The 27,532-nt window shown below is 44.0% G+C and overlaps 1 protein-coding gene across 1 annotated transcript; it reads left to right on the forward strand.

The window, feature by feature from the left end:
• The first annotated feature begins 767 nt into the window (after positions 1–767).
• LOC128710400 (cGMP-specific 3',5'-cyclic phosphodiesterase) lies at positions 768–26,808 on the forward strand. The gene is made up of 13 exons (XM_053805454.1): positions 768–1,364; positions 10,620–10,872; positions 11,192–11,437; positions 11,511–11,776; positions 14,245–14,346; positions 14,802–15,149; positions 15,240–15,483; positions 17,883–17,974; positions 18,756–19,079; positions 23,172–23,325; positions 23,449–23,608; positions 26,014–26,234; positions 26,315–26,808. The coding sequence occupies exons 1-13, from the start codon at positions 768–770 to the stop codon at positions 26,806–26,808; spliced, it is 3,501 nt and encodes a 1,166-aa protein (XP_053661429.1).
• Positions 26,809–27,532: the final 724 nt, after the last annotated feature.

Here is a 27,532-nt window from a genome sequence, read left to right on the forward strand (position 1 = left end):
CCTTCAACAATGTGCGAGTAAAAGCAAGAAATATGAATCCATAATACTTACCTTCCTAATGCTTCTTGGTTTAACGAGCGTACCGTTGCTCAACAAGCAGATTACCGTTCTCCCCCCGGTTTCAAATAAACTTTGCAGTGTGTTGCGTTCTCGCCTCGGTCAATATCTTCTCGAGGGCTGTTTCTCACTTTGGTGTTGTTTTTCGCTGGCTTCTGCCTCTAGCAGCGTGCACCTTCGTCCTAGCAAATACGCATCCTTGAGTACGCCTTCAATCAGGATTTTTTTCTTATCTTTCCTTTGCTCTGTTCTCTTCATCTCGTTCACAGCATCACCAAGAGACCGCAGCTAATCACCGGTAGGTGCTGGCAGGGATTTTCTTCAACATCTTAATTGGCGCTAAAATACTATTTGATTACGCTTTCGCCGTGTGGGTCAAATATTTGGCGGTGAAGTCGTTACGAAGTGCTGTATCCTTGTGGTGCAGATTTTTTAAAGTGTGTGTTTGCGTGAGTGAAGAGAGTATTTTTAATGATATGTTTAGGGAATATGGCACAGGTGTGATGTGAATAATTGAAGCGGCGATCTGGTGCGTACGGTATGGTACATGGTGAGGCGTTCGCATCCGCACAAGCGGATGTAATCGTTACCGTCCGGCCTATTATTTAGGCAGCATAACAGCAACTAAACGCCAGCACCGATACACACGCACACCCATCAGAAAGGCGTTCAAGGCCGATCGTGGTACAGTGTAAAAGCTCGCTAGAGCCATGGAGTCCACAGAGACACTCGATTGGCCACAGAAGAACGGAGACCGTCCCGATACCAGCAACGGTATTGATGGTCACGATGTTCAACCACCTACGCCTACCCCGGGCACGAGCGATGCACCGGAACCGCCCATCAACAATAATGGCAACCAGAGCGACAATGGCAATAGTTGCTGTACCGTGCCGACGCTAGCTTCACCGAGACCGTCGAGTCCGGCCGAAAATGGCGAGAGTGCTAATTGCACCCTAATGCGCAGCAGTTCCCGACCCTCGACGGACGATGGCAACCTGCTGTCACCGAATACGTCGCGCTCGAGCATGTCCCAATCGCCCACCCATCACCATCTGTCCCCGTCGCATCGTTCGGTGCCGCCCGATTCGCTCTGCTCGCTGGAGGAGCTGGACGAGGTCGGTGCATTCTTCGACGAACATTCGGCCGCCATCGAACGTTGGTTTCGCGAACGTGCCCCGAACGATGTCATTAGCAGGCTGCAGTCAATTACCGCCGGGGACACTTCCAAGTCGCCGAAATCGCCTCATCGTGCGTCGGTCACTTCGGACCTGTTCCAACAATGGCTTGCATCGTCTCCGGTAAAGGTAAGTCTTTTATCTGCTGGGGAATGGCCTACAAGGGCGTAAATACTCGCTACGAACCTCGCTAAAACCCCGGCACATTCTCATCCATCACTGTACGGTTGGTGTCCGATGGAACGGGTTCGGCTTTTTTTTGTCAACATAATCGTTCGAAACATTAAACAAAAACCCCCCAATGTACGTACGTACCAACCAGAACCGACCGGAGGCATCCGGTTCCGCTCGCAACTGCAGATGGTACTAATGATAATTTATAGTCCCCAAGCGACGGTGACCCTGGCTATCATTATGCAGATTAATTGAATGCATTTTGTCATGCTCAGTGTCAGGCAGGGTGCGACCCCCAGGTGCTACTACTTGTTGACAGTGTTCGCTTCATTAGGGCTAGTCCTGGCGAGAGGACCGGGAAATAGAGTGAGAACGAGAGTGAGTGAGAGTGGGTTAATTATGGCTATTATTATGGTGCGGCGCGCGGATGGAAATGGAACTCGTAAAGTTTAATCGTCTAATTGGCCGTTCCACCGGCGCAGCGAAGCAACTTACCGAGCAGCGAGTGCGCTTAGTGCTGCCGTGGACAAATTACGCAAAACTACTGCTTCCGCTATGATTGCTCTCACAATGGGTTGCGAGAGTTCCGCCATTGCCCAACCGATGGGCGAAAAACAATCATGTTTCTTCGCCGGCTGTTTATTTGTCCGGTGAAATGGTTCGTTAAGGGGGGAGCGGGTAATTTGGGTTTGGTTTGCCCAGCGGGGCGAGTTGATTTGAAAATGTTTGTGAAGCAAAGTGTCATTGACGTCATTAGCGTTGGAATTAAATGGACCGAGTTGCTTAGCTTTTATTTTAATGTATAGCACATTTGATAGCCATGAAACCCGTAACAAGTAATAATGGCTTGCAATATTTTTGTTAAAAAAATGTAACAAATTATAGTTTATTGAAACGGAGATATATTTGAACAATATGGTGATGGAGGCGCATGGTACTTGCTATAATTTTTGTATAAATCATATGGATAATCCTTGAAATTCACGATATTTGAAGCCCGATGAGGATGCTATCGGGTATCCCGATAAGGTTATTATCGGGCAGCCCGATAAGGTTGTTATCTAAATTCATTGATTACATTTGCATAAATTCTTCGTCCTATATGTCACCTACGATCGGCAAAATTGATCAGTTGAATTTAAAGTTCGTTTCTCATGGACAAATGTAGAAATTCGAGGTATTCGAATTTTAACAATAAAATTTTATGGCGTAATTCAGAGACTAACTTACCACATTTTTGCCATAACAATTTGATCACATTAAACATCCGTTTGGTTCCAGAGATTAATCTATAATAACTTTACACAGTTATTAATAACAGAATAAGCTCAAGTCGATGAACTTTTCCAATATTGTCTTAAAACGCTCATAATACCATTCATTCTGCATGTATTTAACAATGCTGAACAAACTAATAGCGCCTCCTTTCCGAATGAAACGATAATATTTCGCCACGATTGTCTTAATACGGTTTAATAAAAAAAGCAACAATTCAATTGTGTACGCGTTAATATTTGATGATCGAAATCCAATAAACCCTTATTTCCGATGAAAAGGGAAAAGAAACAAAGGCTTACGTTGGTAGGTTCCCACCGGTACTGCCCGGCTACAAACCCGGGTGTTACGACCCATTCAAGGCAGCAACAAAGGTGCACTGACAAAATAAAAGCAATGCAAAAAAGGAAATCCTTCCTTCGCCTATCGACCGGCACGGATTTAACGCTTACAGTCTACGGACAATGGTTGGGCGCGTGCGTGTGCGTGTGTTTGCTAACAGTTGTGTTATTCTTTCCTTGGTTTGGCACTGGGACAAACCACGACCGCTGCAAAAAAAAAAACCCTTTCGCTTGTAATCCTAGTTAAGCTTGTTGCAGTATCGGTCGATCCGGTGCTGGGGCAAGCAGTGCCTGCTGAACGTGGGCACGAAGGATGAGTTTTGCTGAGACCGACTGCTGTGGCTGCATAAACTCATCGATTGAAATGCCGTACCGTGTGGCAACGAAGTGCATGAACACCGGTTGTCTCACAGGTGACCATTTCCATACGAACGATACCGATGCCTGGAGGCCGGTATTGAAAGCAACGACCGTAGTACATTGGTGGAATGATTCGAAATAGGAAATAACCGTAACCTAGTTGCCGGTGTCAGCCCCGGTACCAAGTGGACGCCGAAGCTGGCCGGACAAGATTGAGTTAAATAAATCTCGGTTCCGGTTACCGGCGACTGGTCGGTCGGTCCGTCAGGAAGCAGGATGTTGACGGTGTTGGTACACCTACAACCGTTTGACAGTAAAATGCATCGATGACATGTCACGACCGTGTGCGGGATGTAAATGCCATCCAGAGTGACATTGCAGTTAGTTAACCATTCCCCTTGTGGGGTTAAAAAATACTCTTCTAGCACGCGTGGTGATGTCTAGGTACGCCCGAGAGTTTAACCGAGCCCAGTTCCCAGTTGCGTTGGGAGTTCATCTTCGGACCATATGTTGCTGTTTTGCTTCGCAATATTGTTCAATCCTTTGCGTGCATTGCCTCCATTAATTGTTGTCTCGGGCGATCCCATTTCCTTGTTCAGTTATAATTGCCTTGCAGGCCAAAACTAGGTACGGGTACGGCCTAAGTCCCAGCTTAATTATCCATTCCGCGCCACACGGAAACGAACCGGCAGGCAGGGACACCGACGAAAGACCCGCTTGTTTGTCCTGCGGATAGCCGACATTGCCGTACGGAATGGGATGGTGATGTTTGCCTTTCAGTGTCTTAACCACCGCTGTGGAGCGACTGCAACCGTTCGGGTGATTTAATTTATTGGAGGCAAAGTTTTAAATGAGATTTATGAGCCGTACCGACCGGAAGTGGATTTTTTTTTGCTTTGCTTTTCTTATCTACTATAACTGGCCGGTCAGGTTGCCGGACCCGATGGGATGATAATTTATAGGACTTTTTTTTTACCGTTCCGGTTTTATTCACTTCCTCTTTGAAGTATGATTTCTGCAAAACAACAGCCATAAGCACTCTCTCTTATCACGGTTTACGTAAAGAGTTGAACGCACAACAGCGTTGGTAATTAAATTGGTTCTTCGCCGCACTAAAACTCGCCCTGCCGAACCAATAAAACTACGCTAATGGTGTGTACTCTTTGCGCCGTAACTGAGCGAATGGAAAATAGAAAGCACCGATGATAGATCGACAATAAACGGCACTGGGCATCTATTTACGGTCAACTATTTAGTCGCGAATATCAGCCTTCAGCACAAACACGGCCACTACACCAAAGCATGGAAGCGATATAAATCTTGCAGAATTGTGCTCGCGAACGAGAAATGCACTAAAAATGAATAAAAAGCGAACAAAATGGCTCACAGTGGGCAGATTCAAAACATAGCGGACACGACGGTGTGCTTTTGGGTGTAAAGGCCACATCTAGCGTAAAATGGAAGCTGGCGGTGCCGTAAATCAAAGCCATACCGAGAAGCAGAACTGGCATGTGAAGCAAAAGTTATAAGAGCAGACTAGCAATAACAGCATAAAGGAACGCGCTGGAAATAAATCCCTGGTAAGGGAAGCGAAATGTAGAATTGAGAGGAACGGCAAAAGAAACAAAAAATATATTACCTAACGACAGCAAAGTGGAAGAAAGTCAATTTTGCTCGTTATAGACACCCCGCGCACAGGATGGGAGGGGAGATCTATTCGGGCACTTTACACTGTGGCGAGTGTACACTGTGTAAAATAACTATATAGCACTGATATTTAGAGCATATTCAAAATTTAAAGAGAACGTTTTAGATTTAAGATTTAAAATGTTCGGTAAAGTTGGACAGAATAAACGTTGTTCAGCCACGGCATGTATAACAACACCTTCTATATCCAAATATCTTGTGTCGAAAAGTAGGCATGGTGTTATACACGGAGATTTCATTTTGTAATAAAAATTTAACGGATTTAAACCAAGTTTTTCACTAGCTTTATGCCTACAATTTCGGAGCAAACTGTATTTTTAGCATAGATTATATCTGACGTCATGTTTGTTTTTCCATTGTTTTAGAAATCTAGTGTTTGAACCTATATAATTGAATAGCAGGCGTTATTAAACTGTTACGTAAGTTGTTTAGGAATCATGATTATGATATTTGTTTTGATGCCTTAAATACGATTTTTAAAATCATTTTTCAATGAGCAAAGCCAATGATTTTTGTAGCGATTTTTATATTATAAATGAAATTTTATTCGATCATGCAAAATAATGTGTAATGGTGTAAGTAAAAATATGTAAATCACAACGAAAAATGTTGTTCAACAGCTCTTCAGGAAACCATTTTTATCGATCTCTTCAACTACTTTTTTGTTGTTGTCAAAAAACTAGTTGTCTTAAAGTTATGTTACGCAGTGTAATAGCATGGGAAAGTAAGATTTTTTATGACATTTTTTATGAGACAGTTGCTTTCTCCTTGTACAGATCGTTATGTTCGGGGCTATATACTTTGCGACAAATATCCTCCTTCAACTATTACGATTTTTTTCTCTTAGCTAATACATGAGACATTATTCAGGATGAAGAATAACTAAAAAATCTTGAACACTTTGTGGTACAGGAGAATATTCGAGAAATCAAATTACAATAAAAGAGCGCGATTAAGCACTTTGTACTTTGCTTGCTTAAGAATGGAAGGTTTATTGCCGTAAGTTAATATAAATCTACATAATTATATAATATTATCCAATCAACTCTGCACCCTTCCACATGTCCTACAATACAAACTGCAATTTAGAGTGAATAAACTACAGCACACCTTCTCATCAGTGTTTCGGAATGCGACGTCCTAAACCACTTCACACTGATTAATCTCCCGAAAAAAAAACCACACCTTGTACTAACAAAACTCCAAAATGACTTGAAGTGAACGGTCTTACCACACCGGGCAATACTACTGCTACCGCTGTAGATGGTGCGCAATAAGCACTTGTATCGCATACACCCACCAACAACAGACAGGCAACATTCTCGAACGAACAGTTTTCGTGGTTGTGCTGGTGAAAGTTTAGCCCAACACGTACCCGGCAGCTTTCTGCCCAAAACGGGTGCGGGTTGTTACCGAGTTTTAATCGATGCCGTGCATGCCATGCCCGAAGCGTCGAAACTTTCCGCCTTTGGATCGTTCCGGCAGACGATAAATGCACGAGCGCGAAGTTAAGCCATAAATTAAATTAAATTATTTCAGCTGTAGTCATTTCGTGCGTTGGCGCGCGCGCGCGCAAGTGGATTCTTGTTAACTATTGGAGGGCTCTGTCCGGAGCAAAAGGAATCGTTTTCGTTGGGGGTTTGAGGAGTTCCTGGGTGTCAGGTTGAACCTAAATGTATAAATACCATTCGATGCAGTACCTTTGGAGCAGTTCATTATTTGGAATGGGCGGTAGAAACTTAGGCAATGTCCGAATTAATGGTGATGCCACTTCCAAATGCTCTACCTTTAATATCTTCCACGGTAAAAGTGGTTGAATTTCATACGGAGAGATATACTGCTAATGGGAAACAATTAAAGATGGCAGGACTTTGCCTTGGTTTCTGTTTACGATGATAAATAAATAGAATTGTGTTTGAGTACGGTTTTGTCATAAACAACGAATCTCTGTAGCTCAGCGATGTTTAATTTAAATATTCACCATTCACCGTTCTTAGCGCTTAGCAGAAAACAATGCATTTCCGGCATAAAGAAGACCCATAAAGTAGGAACGAGTAAAGAGAAAGGAAAACACGCACATCTTCACATGCCAACCATTGCTCTGGTAACCCAATCACGTTCCTGATTTACGGAGGAAGGTTAGACAGTGCGTCTGGAATTTATCCCCGTGCCGCCTTTCTCCCCTTGCCGACTGCTCACCCCGCCCAGTACGAAACGAAACCAAAACCAGAACCGTTCCAAACGACAACAACACAACACACGTCCCACCCGTCACCACCATCTTCCATTTGCTGCCGAGACACAGAACGTTCGATAACCGTCCCAAGGGTACGCTTCGGATTACAGCGTTCGGCAATGGTCACCGCGGTTTCATTCTACGATGGAGGCGCCCAATACTTGGTGGCAGAAAGAAAGGAACGCAGAGATAAAGAATCTTTGCCCCAACAACACCCTCCTGTGCTGTGTCTCTTCATCCGCAATATCGTAATCGGGTGGCTCGTTACAGACACTGGCGACACTCTGACATTGTGACTGTCACCCCTGCTGGCGAGAGCCCCTTGACCACACGGTGTGTACAGTGTGATAGATGACACTTGTGCCGGTGGTGCTTACACTGTCAACCGGTGGACCAACGATGGCAAAATACGAACACTCGACATCGCGCCCAAGACCCATTGTCTTGAGTCTTTTGCTAGAACACAACGACGGAACAAAACAAAAAAAAACACAGATCTTTTCTTCCCACTGTGTTAGATACCGACGTCAAGGACGTGTAGCTTGTTCTATTCCATCACCATTTCTGCTGTGGATAATTGTGGGCAAAAAGGCGGATGGCGTTAAAGGGTGGTTGCCTTTGTTTTGGGGTTCGTCACCTCATCACAACACGAAGGTACGGGGTAATTCACTACGGTTGAACACCACCCGAGCCTGCCAGGCCCCTAGTGGGGCTCTGCGTTGTAGGGTTAGCAGCGAACGTGCCGTGTCATTCCATTTTGCACGCGCGTTCCGGTCGAGTGTTTGCTTAACCACTTCCCAGTGACCTAGATTTACCGCGAGCGAATGTAAGGAAGCAACGGAAAAGAACGGTAAGCCCGGAGACAATTTGTAATTCTAGCCCGTTTCTTCCCAACGGTGGCAACGGTACGGCACGGTCCAGGTGGCCGTTTACATGGGCCTGCGCGTATGTATGCATTTGTGTATCGCTCGGATGGCTCGGACGATGGGTTGTGGTGTGACACTAGCGCCTTATAAACGACCGCGATGCTTGAATGGTGGTTGTACGGGTGGATACGGTAAATGCCGCACGCGAGGCAAGTTTCCGGTGTGGAAATGTTAATGAGTTGCAGCGTTTAGCGCTAATTATTCGACAACTTCCAGTTTGGTAAACATTTGCGCTGCTCTGCCACCGCTTGCCAGACATTCGCAGATCATTAGGTGAGCGGATAATAGCTCCGCATGGAGCATGGGCAGTGTTTTATCCGCCGGGGACAACAGGTTTTTGGGTGGTTTTTATAGCAGTGTTATCCGTGCTAAAGATTACTTTCAACTGGTCATTTAAGTTCTTTGCGAGCATATTAGACGCTTTAAACAGTGTGTTAGAAGTTATTTGATAGTCTGGCACAATTGGTACCAAATAGAAAGGAACCAAAATAATCCAGTCCTCTTGAGGTTGTAGTGTCGCTAAGGAAGAAGGAAATTTTGTTGAAAAACAATCTTTATTGAAAAAAGTAAAGAAAAAAAGGTTGACAAGAATGATTATAATTATGCTCTATACAGCTCTAAAAAAGATTAGATTAAAATATTATAGATTAAAATATAAATTTTTCCATTATGTTGTGTAGTTTAACTCAAGTTAGGGTTGAAAATTGACCCAAGTTCTTTTAAGTTTATTCACTTATGTTCCTTTGATCAAATTGCGATAATTTAATAATTACTAATAATTATTAATTAATAATTCATAATTAATAATAATTAATTAATAATTAATAATTAATAATTACAAATTAATAATTATTAATAAAAGATTTCGTACCCCGGGCATTTAATGGGTCAACTAAGAAACAAGTAGCCTTATAGTTATGTTAGGAACTGTATAAGAAAAAACACTACTTTTATCTTTTTTCTTTTCAAAAGGCAGTGAAACATGTTGTTTAGGAAAATTTCAAGCAACACTACTCGAATTGGCACAAAGTTGAAATTAAAAGAGATTGTTTAAATATTTAGGTTAAACCTGTTAACAAATTATATATTAACTATCGAACAACATTTGTAATATGATTTGCTATTTCATTTAAGCTTCTTACATTTTTTTTCATTTTAATTGCCAGTTGTCAAGTTTTCAATAACGGTTTAATGAAAAAACATAGCAAAGTTCATACGCTTTTCAAATAAAATCCCTACGCACGGAGTACAAAGAAAGCAAAAATCCATTTCGAACGGTTTCCGTACCGTGCCAACATCAATCATTCGGCCACACCGCCAGCAGAAAATAACGCAGCATAGGAATGGCATTACATGTATGCACGTTGTTAGGCCAATAAGTTCCATTCCGCAATCCACTCCAACGCTAACAAGCTCAACCAGTCCAACCGGGTCGAGTGTTTGGTTTCGCCGGTTAAGCGAATGATCGTACCGAGAGCGAGAGCGACCGGAACCGCAACCCGAACTAAAGTACCAAATTAATAAACGAACACAGAACGAACTTGGCGGTGCCAAGAACTGCCGTTCCGGGCGAGCGAATGGAGGCAAGTGCTTTTCTTAGCCGCCGAGGGAACGATTTGTTTTATTCATGAACAACATTCATTCGTTTTGCTTCAATCCCCTTTTCGAAACTCGGTCTCGGGTTCGGTCGATTACCGTGTCTGGGTGAAAAAGGCTTACGGAACACACACAGACACATGCACACACTGTGGCAAAGGCAAACATCAAACGTCACCGTTTGCCCAGGATGGTTTAAAGCCGGTTAAAGGTGTCTCGAGACGCCCCCGGAACGCCGTCACTGTTTCGCTGCCGGAATTGTGGGGCCGGAGCGTTTGGCCAAGGAGTGAGCAGGCGCTAACACAGCAACAATAACAAAATCACTAACACAGCTAAATAAATAAAACCCTAAAAAACACACCACACACCAAACCGCATTGTTAACAGCTCGGTGCGTAAGCAAGGTGTGAAAGTGTAATCTGTTGAGCGCGCCACGCCTCCGTCCGTGTCCGGGAGTGTTGACGTACAGTGAACTTGACTGGGGCAGAGGAACTTTAACCGATTTACTGACACTGGCCTGCCTAGCGCTTGACGGGACCGTGACAGGCGAGCGTCATTTAAAATGCAACCAACGATGAATACTAATGGTGTCTTCATTCTCCTTCGCATCATCATCATCATCATCGACACCATTCGCCGACAGTGGGACCACCTTTGGGCCAGTTCATCGATTTACGCGGGCGGGCCTCGGGTTTGCGGGATGACGTAATGTCTCGTTATGGTGCGTCGAGCTTTTGCTGATGTTGCTGTTTCGCTTTCGCTTTCGCAGAAATGCCGTTCGCCGACCTCCCGGAGCTCCATCTCCAACCGCAGCCATCTGGCCGACCTGGACGAGGGCGAACTGTTTATGGAGCTGATACGGGACGTAGCGAACGAGCTCGACATCGACGTGCTGTGTCACAAGATTCTGGTCAACGTCGGTCTCCTAACGCACGCCGACCGTGGTTCACTGTTCCTTGTCAATGGGCCACCCTCCGGGAAGTATCTGGTCGCCAAGCTGTTCGACGTTACGCAAAACACTCGTAAGTACTAATTGATGGCACCCGCATCATGGCGCTAGGCGAGCGAACCGGTGCTCGATCGGTGTTGATGAATCGGGCTTGGAGGACATACATTCTTTCCCAAAGTTTTACGACCCATCTCCTGCTAACCATCAACGAAATGATGAATTCGTGCTGTTTAGACGAGATGGTTTTTATACATAAAACGATTCTTCAAAGTTTATTCGAACGGTCAGAACGTGTTGTTCACTACTCAATACTTAATTTTATTAAGCACTATTTGACAAAACATTTTAAAGAGAACTCATCACGCTTTGTCCTTCCAAACGCATTGTTGCAGCATTGGACGAAGCGGTCCGGCGAGCCAAACAGGACGAAATCATCATTCCGTTCGGCGTTGGCATAGCCGGCACTGTAGCACAAACGAACGAAACCATCAACATCAAGGAAGCGTACAAGGATCCACGCTTTAACAGCGAAATCGACCAGAAGACCGGCTACAAAACGAACATCATCCTCTCGATGCCGATCTGCAACTACGAGGGACAGGTGATCGGCGTGGCGCAGATCATTAACAAAACGAACGGTGAGTGTGGACCGGTTGCCAAACTTGAACATGGGCGTTGCAGATGCTGAATCCCTCCCTTGTTGTCGTACAGGTTCACCCGAGTTTACCGAGCGAGATGTGGAGATATTTCGCCGCTATCTCACGTTCTGTGGCATTGGCATCCAGAACGCACAGCTGTTCGAAATGTCCGTCCAGGAGTATCGGCGCAATCAGATACTGCTCAACCTTGCCCGGAACATCTTCTCCGAGCAGAACAACCTGGAGTGCTTGGTGACGAAAATTATGACCGAAGCACGCGAGCTGCTCAAGTGCGAACGGTGCGCGGTCTTTCTGCTTGATCTCGACTGTGGCGAAGCGGTAAGTGTCGATAGCTTAGCGAGAGCATATTTTAAACCTTCTTAGTATGCAAACAATTCCCGCGCTGCATGGTAACTTATCCGTTTTTTTGAACCTCGTACAATATTCGCTTCATTATACCGTATTTCTATGAACTATGATCTTGCGCTCGCTCAAGTGTGCATGTTTAGATGACGACTGTAATCGAAACACGTTGAAGGTAATCGTAGCAGAACAGAAAGTAGTCAGCCGCTAGCAACCCTCACAATATTTGTCCTCATTGCAACATTGCGTGTAAATACTTCCTTGGTGTCGTTGTTTGCTAACCGGGCACGTCCCAAACCCATCGATCAAACATTTCAAATGTACAGTGCTGTCACTGCTCGATCGCATTTTGACAGCTGTCAGATGGACGCCATTACAGCACGCTTGGTAGTGCGCCATATAAGGCTTAGTAGGCAATTTTTTTTTGCGGCAAATTGCAAATGTACGTAAAGCACCTGACCGAACACGATTAGCACTGCGAAATTGAACCAAACATCTGGGAACACATTGATAACACGCACGCAAGCACGATAGATTGTTTTGGATGTTTGCAGTGAGTATTGCATTCACGTATCAACACAATATCATGGCTTTATACAGCATTGCCGAGGCGGTTGTTTGGTGAACGATGAAACGCACCGGTAGTCACGTACGTACGCATCGCAATGTTGATTATTGATGGGTGTTGCTGCGTTGCTGACGTGCACCGGTTCCATTTACAGCGGTTAACAGGGAGCAAAAAAAAAAGAAAAGCGAAACTCAGCAAAGCTCTTCTGCTAATTAGAGATTCCCGGCTATGTGTGTGTGTGAGTTTCTTTTTCGGGAAAATGTCCGATAGCAAACTCTCGATAACATGCCGATCGTACACGAACGAATGTAATCAACCCACACATTCGAACGGTGGCCAACCGGTACGGTCCATCGCATATTGCGTACTTCCAAAAGCTGTCCCATATCCGGTATGGCTATCGAGAAATAAACTCGACAACTTTAAGACCTCGTTCTTTGCACCAATGGAAGCGTGGGGGAGAATTATTTATATTGATTGTGCTGACAGCGGCACACAAATGGGTTATCGTTCGAACGTGGCACTAACGACGAGCAGCACTCCTCCTGGGACAGTGTAATGCCATGGGGTGAATTGTTTCTTGAACACGGCACACAGCGCGTGAACGATACATCGGTAGAATAAAATATGAGTGGATTGGACCATCACGCAACTCGCACCTGTCTCATAAATAACTCTTCGGTTTTGTGTTTTGTTTTGTTTTTGGGTGCCTTTTCTTTTGGCAAACCAAATTCGGTTAAAAAAACGCTTCTTATTTATGAGCAGCTGTTTTCTTAAAAGGTTTGGCAAATCATATGAGCAACAGATAAAACATGAAAAAAATCGATATTTCATTGAAATCGACAGGCAACAAAAACCAATTTTTCACCAAAGTTTTCAAATTCGCATAATTCGCACACATTTTTCGGGCAACTACAATCCCCCGCAAAGCCCTAATTAAAATGACTAAGCGCATTAATCCATACACCGTTTATCTAATCAGCGTATAAATCAGAATGGAAATCACAACCCCATCAGCTGCCATTTCCCACCGTGGTGCGCTGCGTAGGTTCCGGCGCGATTGAATAATGCGTTTGCGTCATGGCCGGCAGGGCTATAAAATCTCATTTTAGGCAAATTGATAAGCGTACACCTTGTGTCCTGTTCGCCCTTACTCCGCAATGAATGTGCACTTCCAACTGCGCTTTTTTGGATAATAAATTGATAAAATAAGGAGGGGATAATGAAAAAAAAAAAAATGGGTGCAATTCCAACATCCTGCCGTGTACAATTCTACTGCAATGGACGCATTCATGTACGTGGGTTATACAAAATCGATTTGTAATTAAGGCAGTGCCGAATGGGAAATGATTATTATTTTACTTTCAATTACAGAACGAAACAGAAATGGCGGAATGATCGTGTCAATTAAAATGCTTTATTGAAGCGACAGTTTTATTTGACCGCGTTTTATCATTTGGTATCTGTAGTGTAGCCGATTCTGGATTGTTCTGGATTATAACAAAAATAGTTGAATGTCTTAAAAAGTTTAACTTAAGTTATTTTAACATAAATTATATTTTCATTCAATGGAGACGCCTGGTCAATTAAAGATTGTTTTCATTCATTAATCATCAGACAACACACAGGCACATTGGGCACATATTTACTTAGCTTTTCCCATGATGTATATGTACTTGGCTGGTACGGTTTATCATAAACGTGATTGAAATCTGTTTAATATTTTACAATTTTTCACTGATTTTTATCGTTCCGTTTTCCATTTTTCATGGCTTCGTACGCTTCCGCCCGGTCCTAACGAACGGAAAACCCCGCTCGTTCGGGATTGTAAATTCATGGGGAAAACGATGCTACCAAATGCTACCCCGCTACGTAGAACCACCTGGAACGGATATTGGAACGGCCGGAGAGGACTCATCAAACCGTTTCGCGCCGAACGAGCCACAACGTGGACGTTGAGGATGTGCTTCAGCAGCAGGTTATTCCGTTTGCCAAACACTCAAACCGGTAGTAATTTCCATCATTGTGCGCTTTTAACTTGCCTCCTTTCGCTGCGAACGTTTCCTCTTTCTTTTCGGTTCGGTAGCTTTAACTTATTCATTCCCGATTTGTTTGTTTCTTTTTTTGTTATTGTGTGTCTGCATGGGTTTGACTATGCCGTCCTGCAATCAACAAGACTCCACGAAGTTAAGCTTTCGCGCGGTCGGAAAAGCTAGCTCTGCTAAAAGTAATGATGGAAATATGCTAGCAAAGCTGCAGATGTGTTAAAATATTTAAAAACCCCCAACTCAAGAGGAAACGTTATGGCGAATAGGGTGAAGAAAAGAAAAATGATGGATTTCTACATTTCCTGAACGTACCTGTGGGAAAATTTGTAAGCAGGCTCGCTACAGCCCTTCCTTTTTCCTTCTTCTTTCACGGCACAATTGCCAGAACACGATCTCGACGCGCTTCACGATGATATTCGAGCTAGGCAGCAGCCATCAATCATCGGCCAACATTCTGCGACCGTCGGTGAGCGATCTGAACAGCTCGATGCTGGCCCAAATTGCGGAGTATGTGGCCGCAACGGGCGAAACGCTCAACATTAGCGATGTGCTCGAGTGGCTAAAGGATAAGCCAATCTGCCAACGGCAAGCCCAGCCGGTCTCGGCCGCGGGCGACGGAACGGTGGCCACGACCGCTTCGTTCGACGAGACGCACAGCGTCAAATCGATTCTGTGCATGCCGATCATCAACGGCCAGAAGACGGTCATCGGTGTCGCTCAATTAATCAATAAGGTAAATGCTCCTTGCTCGTGTTGTGGGTGCCCTGTACGCTGTATGATGAAGTTCGCGATTTGTTTCCCGTTTCGTTTTTTCCGACAACAGCAAAATGATCTACAATTTACCAACTGTGATATCTCCATCTTCGAGGCGTTTGCCATCTTCTGCGGGCTCGGCATCCACAACACGCAGATGTACGAGAGTGCCTGTAAGCTGATGGCGAAACAGAAGGTGGCACTCGAATGTCTCTCGTACCATGCGACCGCTAGTCAGGACCAGACGCTCAAGCTGGTCAACGATACCATCCAGTCGGCCGAGGAGTACAAGCTGTATAGTTTTAAGTTCATCGGTAAGTACTGGGTAGGGGGGCCTAAATTACCACGCAGCTCACGCTCAGCGCTCAACCACCGAGCGCTGATCGATTTCAGTGCATTAGTCGAACTAATTGGATTTGGGAGGAAAAATGTTAGCCTCAAATTTGGACTTTTCCCGTTCGGAATGCCCACGATTACAAAACCCTGCTCATCAAACACCCGAAAGACCCGTGACAGGCGGGATGAAATGGCGGGAGTGGCATGAAATCCGATTTATTTATGCTGCGAGCTTGCATAATGATGTAAATTAATATTTTATGCGATTGTTTTCTGGGCGGCGTACCGACCTGCGGCACCTGCCCCATGGGGTGGATCCTGCAAGCAAAGGCCAGCGTCCAAATGGAAGACCGCAATCAAGACGATTCGGTTGGTTTCGGTCAGCGGTCATTTATGTTTCGGTGCTCAGCTTACAAACGAGCTTTCGACGGATGTGGGGGCACACAAACGACCAAAGCGTTCACTTTTATTCAGATCAGTTTCTCGACTGAGAATGGGCCAAGGCAGATAAAACGGAACCCACCCTTACAAACCGACACCCGGAATACTAAACGTTCCGTAAATGAGAATGAATGTTCGACCGTTCGTTCCGGAACGTTTTACCCTAGAACGATTCCCGATTGATTGCTCGCTTGTTTTGTGTGTGTGTCCGCTTCGTAATAGCAACAGGAATTGGGAAGAATGGTGTCGGTGGCCCCTCCATGCCGGAATCAATGCTCTTTGAGCTCTAGGGTTAATGGATTTTTAGCGGCTTCACATTGCACAGCGCTAATTGGAAAAGCATATATCCTCGTGTGGCTTGATCCGGTACGTTCTTTCCCGGGGCTATCATCGATGACGATACCCTGGCATCCGGTTACGGTTGAGTCTGGTCGTTCGCGAGGTTGGTGTAATTAATGACACGGTGCGAATAATCGTAACAAGTGTAACAACAACCCGTTTCGTGTCCTTGCATTCAGTGCCGTCCAAAGGGCGACTTGAATAGTTGCCCTCTAACTATGATACACGCTTTTGGAGCCCTCGTGGCATATGAGGTATTCGTACAAAAAATCTGCCCCTTTTAGGTGGAATTTGTTTGATGCGAGCTATCGGTTTCTAAGGCCGACTGTGACTAGCCAAAACACGGAACGGGCCTGATGCAACCAGTGAATTCTTGCTCACTCCAGACAAACGGATTTGTGGCGTACGGCTCCAGAAGACGTATCGTTGTGGCACGCGAACCTCGCGAAGAATGAGACCCATATGGGTATGGGGTGGGAATTTAATCACGATCACACATTCATCAAGTACTAGCCGGTGCTGAATTTTTCATGAGTTCCTATCATTCTTCAAACCCGCCAGTACTATACGCTTCATCGAAATCGCTTTCCGTGTACGTGTTCTCCAGCTCCACAGTGTTGCGCTGGACACGATTTGATCTTCTGTTCCATTCGCGCGCATCCGTGACGTTTCCAGGCCGGGACCGGGTGGGTTGCGGGATGCTACGACACACGGTTTGAATTTCTATTCGAATGTGTTGCTACGGCTTTGCGTGATCTGGCCCCGGGGGCAAAGGAAGCTTCTTTTGCAGGCTGCGGCTGTGGTGCTGGATAGCAAAACAACGAAAACGGCACCTGCACCATCAGCCTACGGGCCGGACGGCAACCAGCAACCAAACAGTCTGCAGCTGCTAAGCAACTGTCTCATCGTACATAAAAATAAAGATCTATTTTGTGTTTATCGAGTGCCTGGTGCTGGTGGATATGATATATTGTTCTATCTTCTTTATATCCTCGGGGCGTGAGAGATCAAATGCTAGCCGGCTTAACGTGGTATTTTAAATTTGTTTCTGTACAGTCTACTGTTATCATTATGAAATGGATGTCTGGAGGTGTTTTTTGTGTTTTCTGAGTTATTCTTTATTAAGATGAACTTTCGATAATCTAATTAAAGCATGTTAATTAAAAAAAAACGCGAAAAATAACCTTGTTCGAAAAAAAATTCATGTTCGTCTAAAATTGAAGGAAAATGTTGAAAAGGTTTTCTTATGTATTTTCTTACATACTTTGTTTGGTTTTTGTTTTTAATTAAATTCTATATACTATATTTTAGACCAAGTTTAGTATGAATGGCATTGGTTTTCTATGTGGACTCTCAAGGATGTTGAATTCATATGGTACAATCTATCCAACCAAGCATTGATCCAGTTGATCGTATTCGGTTTCGGGACGGGATCAAGGTTAATCTTATTGAAATTTAGTTAGTTCCTGGAGGTCTTCCACTTCGGGTCCTCGAAAGACCTCTAAGAAAAGAATGCAATTTGTAATAGGATGCTGTTTTCCCAATAAAACCCCTTTTTCCCCATCTCTTGTCTTCTTTCATTTTCTTTTCTTTGCAGACTTCGATCTCGACGACGATGATACATGCCGGGCAGCGGTGCGGATGTTTCTACAATGCAATCTGGTTCAACAATTTCACATTCCATACGACGTAAGTGGCAGTTTTATTGGGTTCCAATCCGCACCCCCCCCCCCCCCCCCCCCCCCCTCCCCCAAGCACTCTTTAGCCGAACCGGGCCAAGAGAATCCAATCGTTCCAATCCTTGAATCAGTTTTACCATACAGCCCATCCATGTGTGTGTGTGTGCTGTGTGAAGATAGTAATGCCGGAAGAGGAAGTAACGTTTTCGAGGAAGGGGCACATAAATTTATGTGCCCCCCGGTAAAATACGATTACGAGCTTACTTCTCTTACTGTCCGTTTTATAGACCGGCGGTGGGATGGGTCAGCGTTTGATGCGTTACCGAGTCTCACCCATATCGACCACGTTCGAAAGCTGATTAGAGCCATCGTAAATCTCCATTCGTTACGGTACCGAAAAGTGGATCTTATTTCCAAGTGAACGCCAGTGCGTGAGGATGAGAAAGCTTTTTTTCCCCCGTCGATTCTGTTTGTCGCCCTTCGTTCTTATGTCATGTGCTTAAGTTAGTCAGGGATCAGGATATTTCGACGTGGAGCGTGATGGGCGACCGACCTCTTCCCGGGTCGTAGCCCGGGGCTCTGACACTTTCCCAACTGTGCCTATGCTGTGTTTTAATTACATTTTCCCAGCACTGTGTGCTCCAGTAAGCCGCTTTCCGGGGGATAGCTTTTGGATCACTTTTGAACTGGGAATTTCAAAAGCATCCACGCACGCAGTGATGACATGATGGGAACGGCGTATGACCCTGTGGTTTTTTTTTTGTTGGTGCCGCTCTCGCTTCGATTCGCAGGTCCTGTGCCGCTGGATACTGAGCGTGCGGAAGAACTACCGTCCAGTGAAGTATCACAACTGGCGCCATGCACTGAACGTGGCCCAGACCATGTTTGCGATGATGAAAACCGGCAAGATGGAACGTTTCATGACGGATCTGGAAATTCTTGGTCTGCTCGTTGCGTGCCTCTGCCATGATCTCGACCACCGTGGTACGAACAACGCATTCCAATCCAAAACCGACAGCCCGCTGGCCATCCTCTACACGACGAGCACGATGGAACACCACCATTTCGATCAGTGCGTGATGATACTGAACTCCGAGGGTAACAACATATTTCAGGTGAGTATCTGGATGGTGAGATGAAAGCAGTGTCAAAGGGGTTTGACCGTTTGACTGTGTGTTGATTCTGTACCTAGTTTTTTTTATGTGGTAGAATAAGGGGATGGATTATTTTTCCAATTAAAGATTTTTGTTGAGTATGCATACCAATTGATCAAACAAAACGGGAGAGTACATAAGCCATTCTGAACCAAAATTCAAACATAATCGGATCCGTTCTTCTTGAATAAAAAAAAATAATACAGTCATTTCCCGAGTTACGTGACACTCGAGTTACGCGAATCTCAAAATTTGGACCTTTCGTGTAATTTTACACTGGAAAATCAATTTTTTTTTAATATAAAATCTCAAATATTCCCAAAAACATGGTTCATTTTACTGCTATAAAAATAGCTTTTGGTATAATTTTACTAGAACTGTCGAAATAATCGAAGAATTCCCAATTGAGAATGTGTTCTGTAAAGTGAACACAGGAAATTCGACTTACGAAAATAATCGTGCTAGGCGAATTTCTCTGGCACGCATTACTCGTGTAGTTCGGGAAATGACGGTACAGGCAGTCCCCGAGATACACGATTCCGCTTACACACGGATTCGTAGATACGCGGTGTTTGGAAATTTGACGGCTGTGTTAGATAATAGCCCAAATTCTAAGCAAATAGGTGTATCGCCAGTCGAAACTTCCTTCTATTGTCAACGTTTGTTTTCTTTTATTTCTATTAATGTATTTTTTATTGAGAAAAGTCGACTGAATGGTTGTATAAATAAAGGGTAGAGAAGGAAGTCAACTTTCTAACTTTGAAGTATAAACGATATTGCACCAAGATTCGACATACACGAAAATGCGAGATACGTGGATCTTTCCCAGATTATAGTGGTCCACTGTAATAGTGTATCTCGAGCACTGCCTGTACTTTATTTAAAAAAGAGTTTTTTTAATATTTTCTAAACAAAAAACATTCTTTGCAAAAACGCAGTGCTTGTCAGACTAAAGTTTTCGAAAGAGATACTAGATGATAAACTAAGACCACCAAAAGTGCTAGAAAATTTGTTGTTAGGTAAATTTTGGGCGAATATGTCGTTGTTAATCTGTTACGAATACGTTACGGACGATGATCATACGGTAGTAAATACTTGAGTACTGTAACTGTACTCAATACTTAATATGAACAGCTTAGCCATGAAGAATAATCAATGTGAATGTAATGTAATGTAATTCATCATCAACAACATCATCATGATCTTCTAATGTTTTTTTTTATTATATGTATTTAACCATATATGAGCTTTTTGCTTTTAATATCATAAATGCAAAAAGGAATGACTTATTAAACACAACATTGTTGTTAACATTGCTGAACAACAACATTGAAAATAATACACATAACGTTACATAAGTTATGGCAATAAATTAATCAATGCAACTAACTAAACTGCTGACAATTACATTCAGTTTAGTAAAAGCCTTTACTACTAGATTTGAAGCTTTCATTTTTGGTGCAAATTTACCACATAACGATTCATTTTTTATCTTGGTGATGAGATTTTTCTCAGACAGATAACTGCTACGACCGAACCGATCGATCGGTCGTATCGTTAGAATTTGAAACCCGCTCGTTACAGTCGATTGGCGACGAAATGTGCCAACAATTTAGAACCCCAATTGGTTATTAACTTCGTACTGTGAATCACACCTGCGTGCGCGGTACCCCCTTTCGCTATCTGCCATCAACCCGGCACAGCATAATTTATTATACTCAAATTATTTGCCATCCCATCATTTTCATCATACCGGATCGTTGTGGTTTGGAGTTTTTGTTTAGCTGCTCCCGCTCTGCTGCTACTCAACGCCAATGGACCGATAGTAGGTAGGAATGGAAAGAAACAGAATGGCAAGCAGATCAAAAATCGATATAATTCGTATCATATTGCCAACAACTGATGCTGAGAGACTGAAACCGTTCCATTGGAACCGATGTCTAAATGCTAAGGGAATCTCATTTGCTTGCCAACCGACCGGTAAAAAGTGGTATCAAATGTCATATTCCGCGTGCAGGAGCTTTTCGTTGTTTGTTTCGTTTGCCGATTTCAATAGCGAACCCGCCTCAGTTCGATCGTAAAATTGAAAATACATTCGATGGCAGAATGGAAATGCCACACACGCACATTACGGAGACCGGTTTGCTTTTCTCCTTCCCCCAATGGCAATGCAATAATGCCATCATTCGTTGGGTAAGATATTACGGCCACCGTTTGCCGGCAGTTTGTCCCGAAACCGTTCGAAACGATCCTGAAAGGTTCCGGGTTTTGCAACGCGAGCTTAGATCCTTCATTGACGGTATGTTGGACCCGTGCAGGCAGTAAAAACGAGAATTAATCGAGTATTAAGGTGGGTCGCATGTTTTCAACCGTCGCCATTTTCTTTCCCGTGAAGGAAATTACACGATTGATGGTGGATGATAAAAACAAGTGGCTCACAGGGGCTCTTTGTTTCGGCCTTGACGTTTCATTGTTAATGAAAGAAAAGGTGCATTGGGTGGTAAAAAAAAACCAGCTACGATTTTACGTGACTACTACGATGGAAATGAAAAGTCAAAACTGTCCTTGCTGGCTGGCTTTCCTGTGTAACCTTTTGTTCTATAGAATCGTTCGGGATACATGCTACGAGGCACACAATAACGCTTTGCTTAATGAATGAAAACATGACAATACATAATTTTTGCCTTCAGGTGCTACTGAAAGGCACACAAAAAGAGCAACAAACGAAGTGAAGTGATACATACAAAACCGACCAAAGAAGCATTGACTAAAGACGGATAATAAAGGAAAGGCGAGCATAATCGGCACGTGCTGTGCCTTTTTTTGGTTGACGTTTCGTTCAAAACCCCATTCTGATTGTTGAATGGGTTAAATTTGCTTTCTTTATACTTTCAAGCCTCGAGACAATCGAAATGCATTAAATATGAGATTGCACAGCTTCAAACAAAAAAGCCTTAAGTTAATGAAATGTTCTTTCGCCTTTTGAATAAATTTTACGGTTACAAAATAATAATGCCAACGATCTTATTTTTAAAATGTTTCTGTTGGAATAGTTTCGAAAATATAACCATAATTTGATCAAAACTTTGATTTGAAAGCCTAAATTAACAGATTTAAAAAAAAACACACAAACAGATTAAAGCTTATAAACTTTTGTAAAAAGACGTCGTAAGTCTGCACATTATTGTCTAAATTTTGCACTAAAATGATTCATAACACAAATCTGTTTGCTCTTAATATATCTAAAGATCAAGTAAAGATATTTAAAATCCTCTCTCTTCTTGACGTAACGACCTTCTAGGTCATGCCTGCCATTGCTGGGTTTCTTTGACTTCATTTACCCGTAGTCAGTCTTGCTTACGTGAGATTGGTCTGGCTGGGATTTTGGACCGGTCCTGTCGTGTAAAGGCCCAACACACAATAGGCCGCCTCATATATAAAAATAAATCTTTAATATGCTCCATTTGATGCAACAAAAGTGTTTACAGTATAAAATACATCTCGTAACACAAATATAAGACTGAGCTTTAATGCCATTACCTGTAAATACTCAATCCCGCTTTAATATCTTCGAACATTTGCATATTCCTTTTAACAACAAAATGAGTCAGCAATTTTTGTCCTGTTTTTTCTTCTACTTTTAATGCATGAAATGGAAATGTCTTTGAAACATTTCTTTTAAATTGTGTTCTAAGCGCCTTCGCTTCATTTACATTTCACTTCCTTTGTAAGCGTCTGTTTATAAATGGACGATAGCACTCAAAAAGGATAGTCTCAGGCCTTCTTTTCCGACCCCGATAGGTCTCATTATGCACTGTTGAATGCTATACTTTCAATTGCCCAAGCCCGCAACGCTAGCAATTGACTCGAGCGGTAGTCCTTTCAATTATTCAACCAAACAACCTCACACGATCTTTACTTGACCGCTTTACGCCGCGTCTAGCGGCGATGGATCAAACAAAAACCCTCTGTGCCTACTTCGTTCGTAACACCGACAGTTATGCCGAACCGAATCACAGTGTATCGTTTTGTTTCGTTAATGTTTGATGGTAGGCACTATCCCCGGAGGACTTCCGCACGGTGATGAAGGTCGTCGAGACGGCGATCCTGTCGACCGATTTGGCGATGTACTTCAAGAAGCGCAACCAGTTCCTGGAGCTGATCGAGAACGGCGAGTTTGACTGGCAGAGTGAGGAGAAGAAGGAAAGTAAGTAATGCCGCTTTGTTACATACATGACGCCGTATTGCCATAAAGGTTTGTGCCCTTATGTGATACTAATAATGTATTTTTTTTCTGTGTTGCTTTACCACTCACTCCCTATGAAACCAGTCCTGTGCGGCATGATGATGACGGCGTGCGATGTGAGCGCCATTGCGAAACCGTGGGAGGTGCAGCACCGGGTGGCCAAATTAGTGGCGGACGAGTTTTTCGACCAGGGCGATCTGGAGAAGCTACAGCTCAATCAGCAACCCGTTGCGATGATGGATCGGTAATTTGTTTATTTCATTATGATTGCTTTAGGTCGTGTGTTTTGCTTTCGTGTTTTGCGTTCACCGGGGAATGCTGATGCCGATCGGAGCGCGGTGGGCCGGATCACGACATCATGCCGGATGGGGAATATGATAAAGTATGGCCAACGATCCAACCTAATGAAACGCGCCTCAACCGCGGCCATGGCAAACCAATGGCATCGGGAGCTGGTAGTCTCTCCAGGGCGCAGGTTTGGCGCCATGTTGATGTGTGTTGTTGTGTGGAATTGTATTTTTATCACTGCCGCTCAACCGGAACTCGAGCGTTTGGGGGTCTCAATTACAAAACCGTCCCTCCGTCGTAACGCAAACTGGTTCGGGTAGATCCCTGCGGGGCTTAGGCGGTAATTGAAAAATAAGCCATTCTTATCCTTTACACAAACGGTCCCACAAACCCCCACTGCGGTTGTTTTGTTGTACCCCTCCCCGAGGGCGATATTTATAACTGCGGTGAACAAGGATCGAATTTGAGCCGGAATATTTCCATTCGAATGGTTTATTTCCGTGCGTTTCTGTGTGTCACAAATATTGAAACACGATTCTATCGAGTTGCTGTAATCACAAACGGGATTCGAGATGTAAAGCAGTTTGTTGAGAGTCTTGAGGAAGTGCTTAAAACTGAACATGGAATTTTCTAAACCGGAAATCCTATTTTTATCGCAAAGATATACTTTAAATATCATTGTAGAAATTGATGCAAAGCGATTTTGATTTATCAGCAAACAACTGGATCATTCACTTGAGTTTATCGATATTGAGTAGATCGGAGATAAGATCACACAATAATTGGAAAACCAAGATCGTTTTCTTGATTATTTTAAGGAAAACAATACAAGCATTAAAACTGGAAAAGTTGCAATAATATATTCATTGAATCGGGTTGTATAGAAACGAAGACACCAGACAGGCCATTCTTTGGTGGTCTGTAAATATATATAATGTATACGTGTAACGTATTGCGGTACTCGCAAGGGTTTAGTTAAAAAAAAACATCTTAAATTGTTTCAAATTAACTGCGTAGAAAGTATTTAAATTGTGAACTTTACGAGCCAACTTTTCAGGATTTCACACAAATACAAAATGGCGGCCGTTAAGGGTTAAAAATCGATTTTAATTTTCAATCTGGGGAAATTCTGCATGAAAATGACCAAAGAATCACATTCTGAACCATTCTAGCTCTCGTTTGGAACTATTAAACGGTTTGAAGAACACCTTCGAACACTTCTAATTCAATCAGATCACACATTTCATGAAATCCTGGGTAACGTTATTTTGAGAAAAACTCGTCTGAACATTGAGAGTTTGGGGTTTTTGCATCAGGATGAGTTGGAGTTAAGATGAGGGAATCCCGGACTAACCTTGTTATTTGTTGGTAGACTCATTTGAATGCTTTACCAGATATTCTAGATATACCAGGGGCTTTGAACTTAGGCATAATTCTTTAATACCATTAAGAAAATGTGATTCAATAGGAGATAAAAGCTCCTGGTAGAAATATTCATAGTGATATCGAATTCATCCGTTTTTAGAGTTACAATATTTTCGTGCTCCAACCAATACATTGAAACACTGACGGCCTATACCAATAGCAAAAACTGTTTGGGATAGTAAATGTTAATTTTATTACCATCTCTAAGTACCATTAATCCTCCAAACACTTTGCACCAAATACTACTAATAGAAATGGTTTCAGTTTCACGATCCGCACTCAACGTCTATCTCAAGAAATAGTTTGCCTTGCGTACGAACTCCTCGTAAAACAGCTTATTACGCCCATATCGAACGAACCGTTATCCGCTTCCTTTGCCTTTGTCTTCACCTCGTGAGATCACGATCCGTGTGGGAATAATTTCAGCCACGGCACGGTGTACCGATTGATTGGGGAGCTCAATGCCGGACGTAACCAAATTACGCCCAACATCCACGGCCACACCGTCGCACCGCTCCATAGCGAGCTAGATCTTCTGCAAAAGGCACGTAAAATATTAACGGCCGCAAGACTTCGGCCGGTTGAAGCGCACGAAGCCGTGCATCCCAGCGGGCACATAACTTTAATTAACTGCAAGAGTCGCCGGGAGATAATTTATCCCGTGCCGTCCACGTCCTTGGGCAGTGGAGGCTGGATTTAGGAGACAAGGCTGTATGACGCTAATGCCATCGATACGGCGTGTCCTTGGATGATGAAGATGGGCGGAGGGGAGGGGGGGAGGAGGATAAGAGATGTGAACGGTAGATGATCATAAAATCCATCACCATGACGTTCATAGCGCTGGGTGTCGTGTGCTGTTGTCGGTGTCGTACATTTACGTTTCCATTCACTTTATTGTTCTTTGGTGGTGTTGTTTGCTGGCCATTTCGCCCACAGTGAACGTAAGGATGAACTGCCCAAGATGCAGGTTGGGTTCATTGACGTCATCTGCCTGCCGCTGTACAAGGTGCTGACGGAAGCGTTTCCCTGGATCAGCCCACTGTACGACGGTACGCTGGATAACCGGCAACACTGGCACGATCTGGCCGAGAAGGTTGAGATGGGTCTGACCTGGATCGATCACGACACGATCGACAAGCCGGTGGAAGAGTTTGCCGGTGAGTTGGGAACGAATGTCGCGGACGGACAGTGACGTGTCTAATTGTACACTTTATCACCCTTTTCCTTCTTTCTACAGCGGGTAGGGAACCGTTGGCCGACATCGAGTTCACGGTGACGACACTCAACTGTGCACATCCGGAGGAAAAAACCGAAACGACACCGGTCCACGAACGTAAACCACGCTTCAGCAGCTTGCGAAAAACAGGTGCCCTGGGGAAAGCCGTCCGGAACAAACTCTCCAAATCGGTGCACCATAACGCGGCCGGTAATGAGCGACCTGCGTCCATTGTTTCACAGCCTGGCAGCACGAAGAGTGGCACGGACGATGGTACACCAACACCGGTCGGTGGCGAACATCCTTTGCTATCTGGTGGGGAGACGTCCGATCATCATGCCGGCGATCAGCAGCAACAGCAGCACGATCAATCCTCACAATCGGTTCCGGCAACGCCCGGCAGTGGGCTTCCGCCCTTCCAGCTGCAGGATGGCGCAAGTACGACGACCCAACAGCCCCCGAAACATCCCACCAAGCCGGTGAAGAAGCGCTCCAAGCTGTGCATGCTGTTGTGACCCAAGTTTTACACCGACTCGTCGGACGATGGAACCAGCGGTGGTTCAGCAGTGGACAAGGAGAATGCCGTCTGAAGCGTGGAACGCATACACAGAAAAAAAACCCTGAAACTCTGCTAGGCCGTTCATCTCCCATGGCTGTTTGTTGTCGTTTTTCGTGTTGTAGCGAAAGAGAAATAGAGAGAGAGAGAGAAAGAGAGGGAGAGAGAGAGAGATAGAGAGAGAGAGAGAGAGAGAGAAACACATTCCTTGGAGAAAGTCCTGTTGATTGCGTGTGAAGTGTCGTTGAGTTTCGGGGAGTGTGAGGGAATGCAGGAAGAAACGCTGTTTGTAGGGCCACTACATGATTAGGCAAAAACAATTCGAAACTCCTGTCAGTGTGGGGAGTTTCGTACAAGGCTGTTAGTTCAATGTTTGTTCATAGTCCATTTTCCCTTTGGTGGGATTTATAGAGTTAGCATCGGCAGTTATGTATATGCTCAAAAAGCCACCCAAAGCAAAAGAATGAACAAATGCTAATATTAAACTGTGCTGCAGTTTAAGAATACAGAGAGAGAGAGAGAGGGACAAACAAAATAAGGGTGCACACTATGAGATGAAGATGGAATACACACATACTGGTCAATTTAGGTAACACACCACACTCAACAACAAACACCACGGAATCGTGTGAAGCATTCTCGTTTTTTTTTTTGTACCGTCAAACAAGCTTTCTCCTTAATAG

Source organism: Anopheles marshallii, chromosome 2, assembly GCF_943734725.1.
Source record: "Anopheles marshallii chromosome 2, idAnoMarsDA_429_01, whole genome shotgun sequence".
In the NCBI taxonomy this organism is placed as follows: domain Eukaryota; kingdom Metazoa; phylum Arthropoda; class Insecta; order Diptera; family Culicidae; genus Anopheles; species Anopheles marshallii.

Bases quoted from the DNA above. Each gene is read 5' to 3' on its own strand.
- LOC128710400 (XM_053805454.1), top strand. From the start codon at position 768: ATGGAGTCCACAGAGACACTCGATTGGCCACAGAAGAACGGAGACCGT. The intron at 15,484-17,882 runs GTAAGTACTGGG...TTTTCTTTGCAG, and splicing joins GTATAGTTTTAAGTTCATCG to ACTTCGATCTCGACGACGAT. The intron at 17,975-18,755 runs GTAAGTGGCAGT...TTCGATTCGCAG, and splicing joins AATTTCACATTCCATACGAC to GTCCTGTGCCGCTGGATACT.